This window comes from Vulpes lagopus, chromosome 1 (genome assembly GCF_018345385.1).
Source record: "Vulpes lagopus strain Blue_001 chromosome 1, ASM1834538v1, whole genome shotgun sequence".
NCBI lineage: Eukaryota > Metazoa > Chordata > Mammalia > Carnivora > Canidae > Vulpes > Vulpes lagopus.
The window spans coordinates 96,622,071-96,634,691 of record NC_054824.1 but is presented as its reverse complement, the minus strand read 5'-3'; the positions used below and the strand labels follow the sequence as shown (position 1 = coordinate 96,634,691).

The 12,621-nt window shown below is 42.5% G+C and overlaps 1 protein-coding gene across 3 annotated transcripts; it reads left to right on the top strand.

Annotated features, from left to right (window-relative positions):
• The first annotated feature begins 4,823 nt into the window (after positions 1–4,823).
• TRMT10C (tRNA methyltransferase 10C, mitochondrial RNase P subunit) lies at positions 4,824–12,406 on the top strand. 3 transcript variants are annotated; one of them, XM_041774220.1, is made up of 3 exons: positions 4,846–5,001; positions 7,718–8,470; positions 10,643–12,406. In XM_041774220.1, exons 2-3 carry the CDS (start codon positions 7,727–7,729, stop codon positions 10,802–10,804), a joined length of 906 nt encoding a protein of 301 aa, XP_041630154.1. In that variant the 5' UTR covers positions 4,846–5,001; positions 7,718–7,726; the 3' UTR covers positions 10,805–12,406. The 3 variants fall into 3 exon arrangements, with proteins under 3 accessions (XP_041630145.1, XP_041630154.1, XP_041630137.1); XM_041774211.1 differs by lacking the exon at positions 10,643–12,406 and having other exon boundaries at positions 4,824–4,908; positions 7,718–9,119; XM_041774203.1 differs by lacking the exon at positions 10,643–12,406 and having other exon boundaries at positions 7,718–9,119.
• The last annotated feature ends 215 nt before the right edge of the window (positions 12,407–12,621 follow it).

Below are 12,621 nucleotides of genomic sequence, written 5' to 3'. Positions count from 1 at the left end.
TTTTATGGACTTACTCGTACGTAGAAAGTGGGAAGTGATGAACAAAGTATATGCTGTTGCACTTATTGACTCTGACCATCATGTAGGACACCAGCTGGGGAGCGATGTACAGTTATTAGCCTGGATAAAGCACCACTGCCGTGAATGGGTAACAAGTCCTAAGCCTTTGGATAAACCTGCAGCTACTGTTTTAAAAAAGGAGTTCCCTATCGTTTCAGCTGGTACAGAAGAACACAACTTAGCCCCTTCCTCTAGCCTTCAGTCCATTTTTAAATACTTGAAAAAAGCTTTGAAAGCCAAAACAACTATTAATTTCTCCCGAGTGCCGGTAGTAACTAGAAGCTCCACAAAAAGAAAGCAAAGTGCTTAAGTTGCTTTGTCATCTAAGATTTTTTTTGTTTTGTTTTGCTGAAATGTTGCTAATGTAGATGCTAGAAGAAAAGGAATGCTTCACAGTATTATGTTATGAAAAGAATATGCAGTGTTATATGCTGGCTTGAGGTTTGATTTGCTACTTTCTTTGAAAAGTGAATATGTTCTCTTTTGTGTTGATGAACAGTTAATACCATCTTTAATATTTTATAGTATTATTCAATTAGAGGACCTTTTGAAAAGCTTTCTTATGGCTTAATAGAATGTTGCCAAAACTGTAGATTGATACAGATTGATAGAGATTAAATTGATATAGATTAAATACTAAGTCAGTCTTTGATTTCTATGTTGTTAATGCCATACTAAAACTATGTGAACATAAAAATTATCCTAAACAAACTCCATTTTTTGTATGTTTGTGTTCTTTTGCTTAAATGTATTGGTCTTATGTTTAAATGTATTAAAGGTATTTACTCACACCTTCAGCTAATATTTGAGTGTCTACTATGTACCAGTCGATTGTAGCTGTTGAGGACACCAGCAAACAAGACCAACACTGTCTTTATCCTCATGGAGTTCACAATGGGCGACAAAATGCAAGTGTGAAGAGTGTTCGGAAATATAAGGTGCTGGGATGCCTGGGTGGCTCAGTGGTTTAGCGTCTGCCTGATGTAGATCAAGTCCTACATCAGGCTCCCTGCATGGAGCCTGCTTCTCCCTCTGCCTGTATCTCTGCATCTCTCTGTGTTTCCCTCATGAATAAATAAGTAAAATCTTAAAAAAAAGAAAAAAAGAAGGGATCCCTGGGTGGCTCAGTGGTTGAGCGTCTGCCTTTGACTCAGGGCATGATCCTAGAGTTCTGGGATTGATTCGCACATCAGGTTCCCTGCATGGAGCCTGCTTCTCCCTCTGCTTGTGTCTCTGCCTCTTCTCTGTGTTTCTCATGAATAAATGAATCAAATCTTTAAAAAAAAAAAAAAAAGAAAGAAATATAAGGTGCCATGGAACATCTAGCATGAGAGCTAACAGCCTCAGGCTCAGGGAATGCCTCCCTGAGAAGATGATGCTTAGTTTGAAGGACAATGGCAGTTAGCTGCGAACACAAATTCATAGGCAAAGGAATCCCATATGCAAAAGTCTTGACATGGGAGAAAGAAGTCCAGTTCAGCTGAAGCTAAAAAATTATGGGAGAGTAGCGTGAAGGAAAAAATTATTCATGATATTTGTTAAAAGACATAAGGAAGACTTTATTCAGCAAGGATTACTGCAATGGGGGTTTTGCAGTAAGGGAGAGATCAGGCTTAACTTCTGATTCACAAGGACAATTGAGGGGGGGAACCTCATAGCCAAAGTGTAGGGTGAGAGTCAGTGAATGGAAAATTAACTAAGAGGAAACATTAAGCATAAGAGAGATTCTTACAAACTGATTCAACCTAATTCCTACTCAAGGCAGGGTAGGATGGTAACATACTGGCAGTGGAGGATAAGGAATTTTATCAGATCTAGAGGATGATCAGATGCCAAAGGGGGAAGATTTTTTACACCAGAACTCTTGCTAAGACTAGACTAAGTGACATCAACAAAAACTGGACTAAGTGGACCAAGGATGGAGTCCTAGTCGAGAGGGGTGCTCAGAGGAGCCAGGCTCAGATTTGGTCAAGGAAAGAAGTTTTGTCAGTAGTAGGAAAGTTAAGTTAGAGAAATAAGCAGAGGTAGCTTGCTCAAGGCTGCAATGTCCATGGTTGTGATTTTCAACGTTTTTCTCATAAAAATGGAAAACATCGAATGGTTTTAGACAGGAGAATATTTTCAGATTTACATATTATAAAAGAATATCCAGGGGTGCCTGGGTGGCTCAATTGGTTAAGTGTCTCCCTTCGGCTCAGGTTATGACCCCAGGGTCCTGGAATCGAGCCCCATGTCAGACTCCCCGCTCAGCAAGGAGTCTGCTTCTCCCTCTCTCTCTTGGTTCTCTCCCTGCTCACGCCCTCTCTCTGTTTCAAATAAATAAATAAAATCTAAAAAAAAGAAAGACTAGGTAATAAATGGCCAGAGAGATAATAATAAAGTTAAATTTACCCCATGTGAGGTGAAAGTTGTGATGGACTATCATCGGGCCTATAGTTTCCTCCCCTGAGGAAAGCAACAAAAAGAGGTTAGTTCATTGAGCCCATACTTATGATCCATGTGAACTGACACATTTATCTTTCCCTCCTGTAGTAAGGGAAAGGTTGCATCTCACTCTTCAAGACAAATCCTTCCAGTTGTCTTCCACGTAATATAAAAACAAATACAAATTAAAAATAAGAGACAGGAGTCCATTTCCAGAAATGGAAACTCAAAGTAAGCTGCCATATCTATAAATTGGCTTCTATTCCCCCCACCCCACCCCGTTTCTTCCTTTCTTCGTGTTACAAAGGAAGTATGATTTCCTCCTCCTACCCAACACCAGTTCCCTCCAATTGTCCTCTGAATACCATCTCTTTCAAACTCCTCAGGAAGTTCACTCTTCTCAGTATCTTGTTTTCCTCATTCCTTTGCTAAAAATCCTATCATTTGGTCAAGCCTCTCCTACAGAACAGTAATAATAACCAACAGAAATTTCCTGATAGATGCCACACTGACTTTGACAAGCATAGAGTTTAAAAGACAGAGAGAGAAAATGAGAAACTAGATCAGGAGAGATACTCAAGGGCAGCCCAGGGGGCTCAGTGGTTTAGCGCCACCTTCAGCCCAGGGCGTGATCCTGGGGTCCCAGGATGGAGTCCCACATCCGGCTCCCTGCATGGAGCCTGCTTCTCCCTCTGCCTGTGTCTCTGCCTCTCTCTCTCTGTGTCTCTCGTGAAAAAATAAATAAAATCTTTTTAAAAAATGTTTAAAAAAAGGAAAGATACTCAAAGAGGAGATGGGAAAATTCTGGTGCTTCTGAGATTCTTCCTGGGAAGATGAAAAGAGATTGATGAAGGCTAGCAGCACAGGGTACTGTGTGCTGGGGATTGAACCCATTGTATATTGCCCCTGACAAATTTCATTAGAACATTTACACTTACTGATTCCATTTTCTTAGAACCCACTCATCCCTTAATCACGCTCATCTGGCTTCAGCGTCCAACCCTCAGGATAGGGTCCCACGTAATGGATGCCTCGCTATGTTACATGATATACAGGCAGCATTTAACCCAGTTGACCCGTTTGAAATCCATTGGGCCCCTCTTCCTTGAAACACTCTTCCCTTGGCCTCTGCCATATTCTGATTATTTTCCTCCAGTATCGCCAGCTGCTCAATTTCAGTCTCCTTTGCTTACTCCTCCTCTTTATCCAGACCCTGGGTAATCTCTTACACCCGGATGGTTTCACAGACTGGTTTCAAAGCCTCAAATATGTACCTTTGATTCATTTCCTTTCTCCTTAACTTTAGACCCACGCAGCCAACTGCCATATATTGTAAAGGAAACATCATCAGACTTTGAAGGAAGCTCAGTTGTTGTGTCAAAAATTGCTCTCAACTCTGCCCTCACCCCATCTACAGCCCTTTTCTCCATTCCCTGCACTAATCACTCTGTCCTGATGCTCAAACTAGAATATTGACTTCTTCTCCTTCTACTCCCGAATCCCAATCAATCATCAAATTCTTCATTTTTACCTCTTAAATACCTTCCAAATCTGTTACTCTGTCAATAGGTCCTTTGACATTCATAAGTTTTTAATTTTGGTTAAATCCAAAATACTATTTTTGTTGCCTGTGCTTTAGAGGTCATACAAGAAATCATCGCCAAATCCAATGTCATGACGTCCCTCCTCCCCACATTTCCTTCTAAGAGTTTTTATAGTTTTGACTTTCATGTTGAAGTCTTTGATCCATTTCGAGGTAATTTTTACGTGGTTTTAGGTTAAGGGTCCACCTCTGTTCAGTACCGTTCCTTGTTAAAGACTGTCCTTTCCCCAGTGAACGACGTTGTTCCTAAAGGGTTAATAATGGCAACTGAGTTAAAACATTCGAAAATGTGCTGGCCGCACAAAGCCGCGCAGACGGGATTTTGGCCCAGAGGCCACTAATTGGCACTACGTGACTCAATTCCACTTTCACGTTAAAGTTAACAGGTGAGCTCAGTGGAGCGAGAGGGATCCCGTGCCGCCTTCACGTCCCAAGCCCTGTAGCAGGTCGCCGAGGTCCCCGCGTTGGAGTCCTGGCATCAGGCAGCCGACGAAGAGCGACGTGTGAAGACATCTTAGCACTGCGTGAGAGCACTTTCTCACCACGCCGACAGCAGGTTAAGTGAAGAGGAAGCGACATTCTCTAAAGAGTTGGTGTAAGAGGATAAAACCAGCGAGGAGCACACGCGTGTTAGAGGCCCCTCGCAGGGCCGCAAACCCGGGACCCAGGGTCCCCACGACCGCGCGGCTGTCAGGACCGGAAGGCGGTCCGCTCGCGGCCGACGTCATAGGGAAGCGCCGGGGAAAGGGGGCGGGACTTCCGGCTGCGGCGGGGGCTCGTGAGGTCCGGAAGCCGAGCGGCCGAGCGGAACGGCGACTGAGGTGCGTGTTCTCGCTCGGCGCTTCCCAGCGGAGCCGCGTCCCGCCGGGGTCCCTGCGGCGGGCAGCATTGGGGCCTCTGTGTCTGCCTTCCGGGTAGGGATGCGCGTGTTTGCTGTGCTCTTAGTCGTGTGTGTTGAGCTTGAGAGGACCCGGGCGCCCCCTCGGGGAACGCCGCGGCGCTTGTGCGCCCGGGAGACCCGCAGGCGAGGGGAGGCCCAGTGAGGTCAGGAACGAGGAGGAGGAGACCTGGAACAAGAGCCCTGTTGCCGTAAATGATTTCCTTGTTTGTTTTAAAATTTGGGATTCGTTTCTATGATAGTCTAAAAAAAAAAAATCTTTGCGAGTTACAAAGACAAAACTCGAAGGACTTTGTTTCTGAAATCAGTGTTCCTCATATTGGGGCGGAGGATTCCCCATTAAATATTTCAGGGAGCCTAAATTGTTTTTTTCTTGGAAAGATGTCGACATGGGGCGCCCGCTGGCTCAGTCTGAAAAGCCGGGACTCTTGATCTCGGGGACCTGAGTGAGAGTCCACATTGGGTGAAGAGATTACTTTTAAAAAAAAAAAGGGACGCCTCAGCGGTTTAGCGCCCGCCTTCGGCCCAGGGCGTGATCCTGGAGATTCGGGATCGAGTCCAGCATCTGGCTTCCTGCATGGAGCGCGCTTCTCCCTCTGCCCCACCCCCCTCTCTCATGAATAAATAAAGTCTTAAAAAAGGGTGGGGGACAAAACAAACAAAAGCAACTAGAAAAGAATATTTAAGCTGTATATCCAAGGTGGGACTTGAACTCAGGACCCCAAGATCAAGAGTCACATGCTCTACCAACTGAGCCAGCCAGCTGCCCCAAAACTAAACTTTGTTTTAAAAAAATATAACGGAACATGTTTTATTTTATTTATTTTTTTTTAAATTTTTTATTTATTTATGATAGTCACAGAGAGAGAGAGAGAGGCAGAGACACAGGCGGAGGGAGAAGCAGGCTCCATGCACCGGGAGCCTGATGTGGGATTCGATCCCGGGTCTCCAGGATCGCGCCCTGGGCCAAAGGCAGGCGCCAAACCGCTGCGCCACTCAGGGATCCCCGGAACATGTTTTAAATGTGAAAACCGTTGGTCCAGGATATTTATTTGAGAAATACTTAAGTGATTCCTATGAGCCATAAACTGCCAGGCACTGAGTTCAGTGTTAGTGGAGTCATTGTCCTGGTAGCATATACCACCTCGTCAGACAAGTAAGTAGCCTGGCAAAGACCAAACAGCGTCACAAACGCTATGATAGAGAGGTCGAGTGTGCTGTAAGAACTAGTAGGAGGGATACTTGCAGCGAAGCTTGAGATGAGGAATAACTAGAGATGTAGCTGAAGCTTTGTGGAAAACTTTGAGCCAAGTTTGCAATGTAGCCTGGCAGCCATGGATTTCAGATACACACTGGGAACGATATGAGTGCACTGATCAGATTTGCACTAACTCCAAATGGGTTAGAGGTAAGGCAGAGCAGATCTGGACGCTAGAGGATGCAGTTAAGATAATGGGATTCAAAAGAAGTGACTGGAGTCAAGATGTACTTAGAAAATAAAGGGACTATAATTCCGATGGATTATATATGGTGGGTGTGAGGGCGGTAATAAAATTACTCCCAGTTTCTGGCTTCAGCGAATGGATGAATACCTGTCTGTAGCCCTCTTGTTTTTTTTTTCCAATCTAAAATTTTACATGTGAGGTCTAATCTATCTCCATGGCTTCAGTCACCATTCAACATAAGAAACACTTCAAATGCAACATATTAAAATCTCTCGGAGGGCGGCCCCGGTGGCGCTGAGGTTTGGCGCCGCCTGCAGCCCGGGGTGTGATCCTGGAGACTCAGGATCGAGTCCCACATCTGACTCCCTGCGTGGAGCCTGCTTCTCCCTCTGCCTGTGTCTCTGCCTCTCTCTCTCTCTCTCAATAAATAAATAAATAAATCTTTAAAAAAATAAAATAAAATCTCTCAGGACGCCTGGGTGGCTCAGCAGTTAAGCATCTGCCTTCGCTCAGGTTGTGATCCCAGGGTCCTGGGATCGAGTCCCACATCAGGCTCCTTGCAGGGAGTCTCCTTGGGCCTCTGCCTGTGTTTCTGCCTCTCATGAACAAATAAATAAAATCTTTAAAAAAAAAAAAAAGATAATCTCTCTCCCTTCCCTTTCCAATTTGCTGATCTGAACCCAAGGCAGCTGCTTAATGGACCGAGGCACCCAGGCACCTCTATTTTGTTTTTAAATCAGTAGGTCTTCCTCTGTTTCTTTTTTGAAAACATGAGAGCATTAATAAAGCAGCTCCTAAGGGTTTTTTTCACTAGTTGCCATCCTCTTTAGCTTTTCTGCCCTTCATCTTCTTGTCTTGATGTGTTGCTTATGTTAAGGATCTTGTGTTTGGGTCTGTATCCGGACTCAGTATAGAATGGAGAAGAATACAGTGTCATGATCTCCCCCTTTCAGCAGTACATTACTTTGTTACCCAAAAATACTGTTACTCTGGGCCCCTAAATGCAAATCTAAAAAAGATCTTCAAGGTATTCTTTTCCCTGAAGCAATAGTGAAATTCATGTCTAAAATAACCCAAATAAGTTAAACTTTTAGCCTGGTGAGTGATTACAGGCTCTAGGCCACAGGAATCTAGGAAAAATTAATGGAATAGCAAATAAAGTTGAGCTTACTTTGTGTTTCAAAAATCAGTTGCTTTTTGGGGGTCTCAAATTTATACTTGCACAATTAGTTGACAGGTTTTAAACATCTTTATCTAACTTTGCATTACATTTTGCTTCTTTTATAGGGGTCTTACATGTCTGTTTTCCTCAAAATGAATGGTAGTATCATCTTAAGATCTTTGGCCAGATTTTTGGTGCCATTTACCATTCCTAGGAAGAGAAGGGTTTTATGTTCAGGAGTTCTGCAACGATACTTGTCTTCCAAGATACCAACTGTGTCCTATCCCAATAAAGAGAGTACATCACCTCCTGAAAAGCTGGAATTGGATAGTTGGAAAATTACGATGAAATCTAGTGTGCAAGATGTTTCAACTGACTCAGGTAGCAAAGATGAAGATCCTGTAGTTGCCATGAAGGAGTTAATTGAGATGTGGAGATTGCTTGGCAGAGAAGTACCAGAACACATCAGTGAAGAAGAACTCAAAACTGCCATGGAATGTGTTTCTAAATCATCAAAGAAAAAATACTTAAGATATTTATATATCAAGGAAAAAGCAAAAAAAGCTAAGCAAGCAAAAAAGGAATTGAAAGCAGCAACAAAGGAAAAAGCAATAAAAGACCAGCTGCTAGAAACCACTAAGGAAGATAAACAGCAAAACTTTCTATTTCTACGACTTTGGGATAGGAATATGGACACTGCCATGGGCTGGAAAGGTGCTCAGGCCATGCAATTCGGGCAGCCTTTGGTTTTTGACATGGATTTTGGTAACTATATGAAACCAAGAGAACTTCGGAATACTGTTTGCCAACTTTTAGAATCTGAAGGATGGAACAGAAGAGATGTCGATCCTTTCCATATTTATTTCTGCAACCTTCAAGTAGGTGGTGCTTACCATAAAGAGTTAGTTAAACGTTATGGAGAAAAATGGAGTAAATTGCTTTTAACAGCAACAGAAAAGTCTTACGTAGACTTATTCCCAAAGGATAGTATTATATATTTAACTGCAGATTCTCCCAATGTTATGACTACTTTCAAGCATGATAAAATTTACATAGTGGGGTCTTTTGTTGATAAAGGAACGCAGAAAGGCATATCCCTAGCCAAAGCAAAACGGCTGAAGCTGGCAACAGAATGCCTTCCATTAGATAGATATTTACAGTGGGATATTGGTACCAAAAATCTCACCTTAGATCAAATGATGCGTATTTTGTTATGCCTGAAAAACACTGGTAGTTGGGAAGAGGCTCTGAGGTTTGTTCCTAAGAGAAAACATGCTGGTTATCTGGAGATATCTCCGTCTTCTCAAGAGCTTGTCAAGAGATTGAAGAGGTCAAAGACTTTTAATTCATTTCCAAAAGACTCTCTAAAAATACACACACAGAAAAGGTGGCTTAAATGAGAATACTGGACAACGTAAATGGTCACAATATATGTAAATCAAACCATGATGCTGTATGCCTCAAATTTATACTGTAATGTATATCAGTTATAAAACTGGAAGAGAAAAGGCAAACGGTGGAAATCCAGTTCCGCTGGTATATTTCTTCCTGAATGGAATTCACTTTTTCTTTCTTTTAAAGGTTTTCTTTCCAAACCAAAGTGTGTTTTTCCCCAATTAATTAAATTTCTGCAAAACTTTGGAAATATATTTTGTTTACTATAAAATAATAGTCTTTTTTTTTTTTTTTTTTTTAAAGATTTTACTTATAGACACAGAAAGAGAGAGGCAGAGACACAGTCAGAGGGAGAAGCAGGCTCCATGCAGGGACCCCGATGTGGGACTCGATCCCGGGTCTCCAGGATCACACCCCGGCTGCAGGCGACGCCAAACCGCTGGGCCACCGGGGCTGCCCTAAAAATAATAGTCTTAGTTAAAAGAATTGTCCATGGGAATCCCTGGGTGGCTCAGCGATTTAGCGCTTGCCTTTGGCCCAGGGCATGATCCTGGAGTCCTGGGATTGAGTCCCACATCAGGCTCCCTGCATGGAGCCTGCTTCTCCTTCTGCCTAGGTCTCTGCCTCTCTCTCTCTGTGTCTTTCATGAATAAATAAAATCTTTAAAAATAGATAAAAAATAAGTGAATTGTCCAAGTTTGTTGAGCCCAGTAAAACAATTGTACTATTGCTGTAGCTTTTTTGTGAATATTTTTTAGTCTCAGACTCCATTCCCTACCCCACCCCTTTTTTTTTTCAGATTTTATTTGGGAGAGAGAGTGTATGCGCATGAAGTAGGGGAGGGTCAGAAGTTGAGGGAGAAGCAGGCTCCCTGCTCAGGACCATCCCAGGACCTGGCGGTCATGACCTGAGCTGAAGGCAGACACTTAACCAACTGAGCCACCCAGGTGCCTCCCCTACTTTAAGATTTATTTATTGATTGATTTAGGGAGGATAGGAGGAGGGGTCGGGGGAGAGTGAATCCTCAGGCAGACTCCGTGCTGAGGGTAGAGGCCCCCTGATTCAAGGCTCCATCCCAGGACCCTGAGATCATGACCTAAGCTAAAAATCAAGAGTTGGCTGCTTAACTGACTAAGCCACCCAGGTGCCCCTCCATTTTCCTTCTAAAATATTCCTTTAACAATGCCAAAAACTACCATTTCATCAACAATTGATACAGAGGGATGCCTGGGTGGCTCAGGGTTTGATCCTGGGGTACTGGAAGAATGAGTCCCACATCAGGCTCCCTTCGAGGAGACTGCTTCTCCCTCTGCCTCTCTGTGTGTGTTTCGTGAATAAAGTCTTTACAAAAAACCGATAAAAGATTTTAAACTTCAGGTGGTGTGATTCACTTATTAAGGTAACATTTAGTACAATGCTGGGCATGTGATAAGCACTAAAATTTATTGTTTAACCGAATCTTGGTTAAACAAAAAGTTAAGACATTCCTTGGTGTATCATGGGATTTGGCTATATTATTAAAAAATGGTTTTGGGGGTGTGTGTGAAATTGATTTCTTGTCCTCTTAGAAAAAAGGGGGAGTTATTTGATGAACATTACATACAGCACTTCCCTACTGTAGTATAGAGAGCTTTCCTTTTTTTTTTTTTTTTTAGGTTTTATTTGCGAGTGAGGGCCGAGGCAGGAGCAGATTCCCTGCTGAGCGGGTAGCTGGATGTGGATGTGGGGCTCCATTCCAGAACCCTGAGATCATGACCCCAGCTGAAATCAGATACAACCGACTAAGCCACCCAGGTGCTCCAGCTTTGCTTTTCTAGGAAAAACTTCAGCCATATGATTTGAATGGAAGCTGCCATATTTTTAGAGTTTATCCTGGCCACAGCTGATTATCCCAAAGGAGACACCTCATTCAAGATTAGAGATGGGCATCTAACTTTAAGATCAGCCAGTCAGAACCCTTTCCCAGGATTTTTGGATTTGAGAGCTAAACCCATGTCACTATCTGATGGTGGGCTTTGACAAATAGGAAGCTCTGGAATTGATGGTGTCTTTCCTTTTTATAAAGCAAGACCGGCTATGTAGTAGGAGAGTGAAGCTTACATGTAAAAATAAGACCAGTTTTTGGAGCTGTTTAAATCCCTGTTTCCAGTTATCCCTGACGTCCAGCTGTGGATTTGCCTTTAGCCTTTATTGGTTGGTCAAACTTCATGTTATACTCTGGTAATCCCTCTCGTATATCCCCCTTTTTTTTTGCAAAGCCAGTTTGAGTTGGGTTTCTGCCTTTTGCTACCTAGTAAGTCTTAACATACTTGAGAAAATGTGTATTTGTTTCCTAAGAGAAGAACTTTAGGAAATGTTGATTGTAGACTACCTGCTCCATTAAATTTTTTGAAAACATGGAAAATAGAGATGGATGGCCAACTACTTCTACCTAGTTTCTGAACTGGGAATGAACATGAGATGTGCAGTCCAATACATTTCTTAAGGCAGTATTTAATCTTTTACCAAATACTAAGTATCTACTCAAACAATATGAAGTTTATATGAATTATTTAAACAAGTTATAAGTGCTATAATAGTATCTGTAACTCAGCTGCTTAGTATCTTTCTTACAGATAAGGAAAATGTACTCAAAATTCAGCCTTTAAGTATAGTCTCAATTCAAAAGATGTCTCACAAAAAAAAAAAAAAAAAAAAGATGTCTCACTCTAAAGTCTTGGCTTTCAAAATATAAATTATGTCCTCTACAGTAAGGCGAGTATGAAGTGCAATGGAAAAACAATGGATGCCTAACCTAAACTCGTCAGTGGATCTGGAGAGGCCTTCAGAAAACGATGTGTAGACTCAGACCTGGTGATAAATGCGTTCTGAATGAATTTCAACCTTCGGCCCAACCAAGTGGCAAGGTGCTAATACTTTAGCCATTTGAGATACAATAAAGATAAAATAGTACTGTGGTTAAGAACAAGGGTTTAGAATTCCCGACAGGACTGGCACCTAGAGTGAGGCTCCTAGGACACCTTACTGATCTGCCAAGTCCCAGCCCAGGGAGTACCCCGGGTTCCAGCTCTGACACCCGAATTGTTTAATCTCTTGAAATTTGAGTTTTCCTCATCTATGAAAAGATTAGAAATAGTTCTTACTCATAAAATATCTAATATGGAGTCTGGCTCATAAATGCTAAGTAAATATTCACTAGTTATCTAATTGAGACTACGTTCAAACGATACAGAATTTCTAAGAGTATATGCAAGTTTGTCCTTGAGTATATTTTTTTGTAATGGTATATTAAGATATTTCACTGGGGGGATCCCGGGGTGGCTCAGCGGTTTCATGCCTGCCTTTGGCCCAGGGCGTGATCCTGGAGTCCCGGGATAGAGTACCGAGTCGGGCTCCCGGCATGGAGCCTGCCTCTCTCTCTATCATAAATAAATAAAAATAAATCTTTAAAAAAAAGATATTTCACTTGGATAACACTAGATTTTAAATTTTTTTAAAAGATCATTTTCTTTCCAAATAGTTAAGTAGGGCAGCCCTGGTTGCTCAGTGGTTTAGCGCCACCTACAGCCCAGGGCATGATCCTGGAGACCCGGGATCAAGTCCCACATCAGGCTACCTGCATGGAGCCTGCTTC

Excerpts from the sequence above, each read along its gene's own strand:
- TRMT10C (XM_041774211.1), top strand. The coding sequence starts at position 7,727 with ATGTCTGTTTTCCTCAAAATGAATGGTAGTATCATCTTAAGATCTTTG.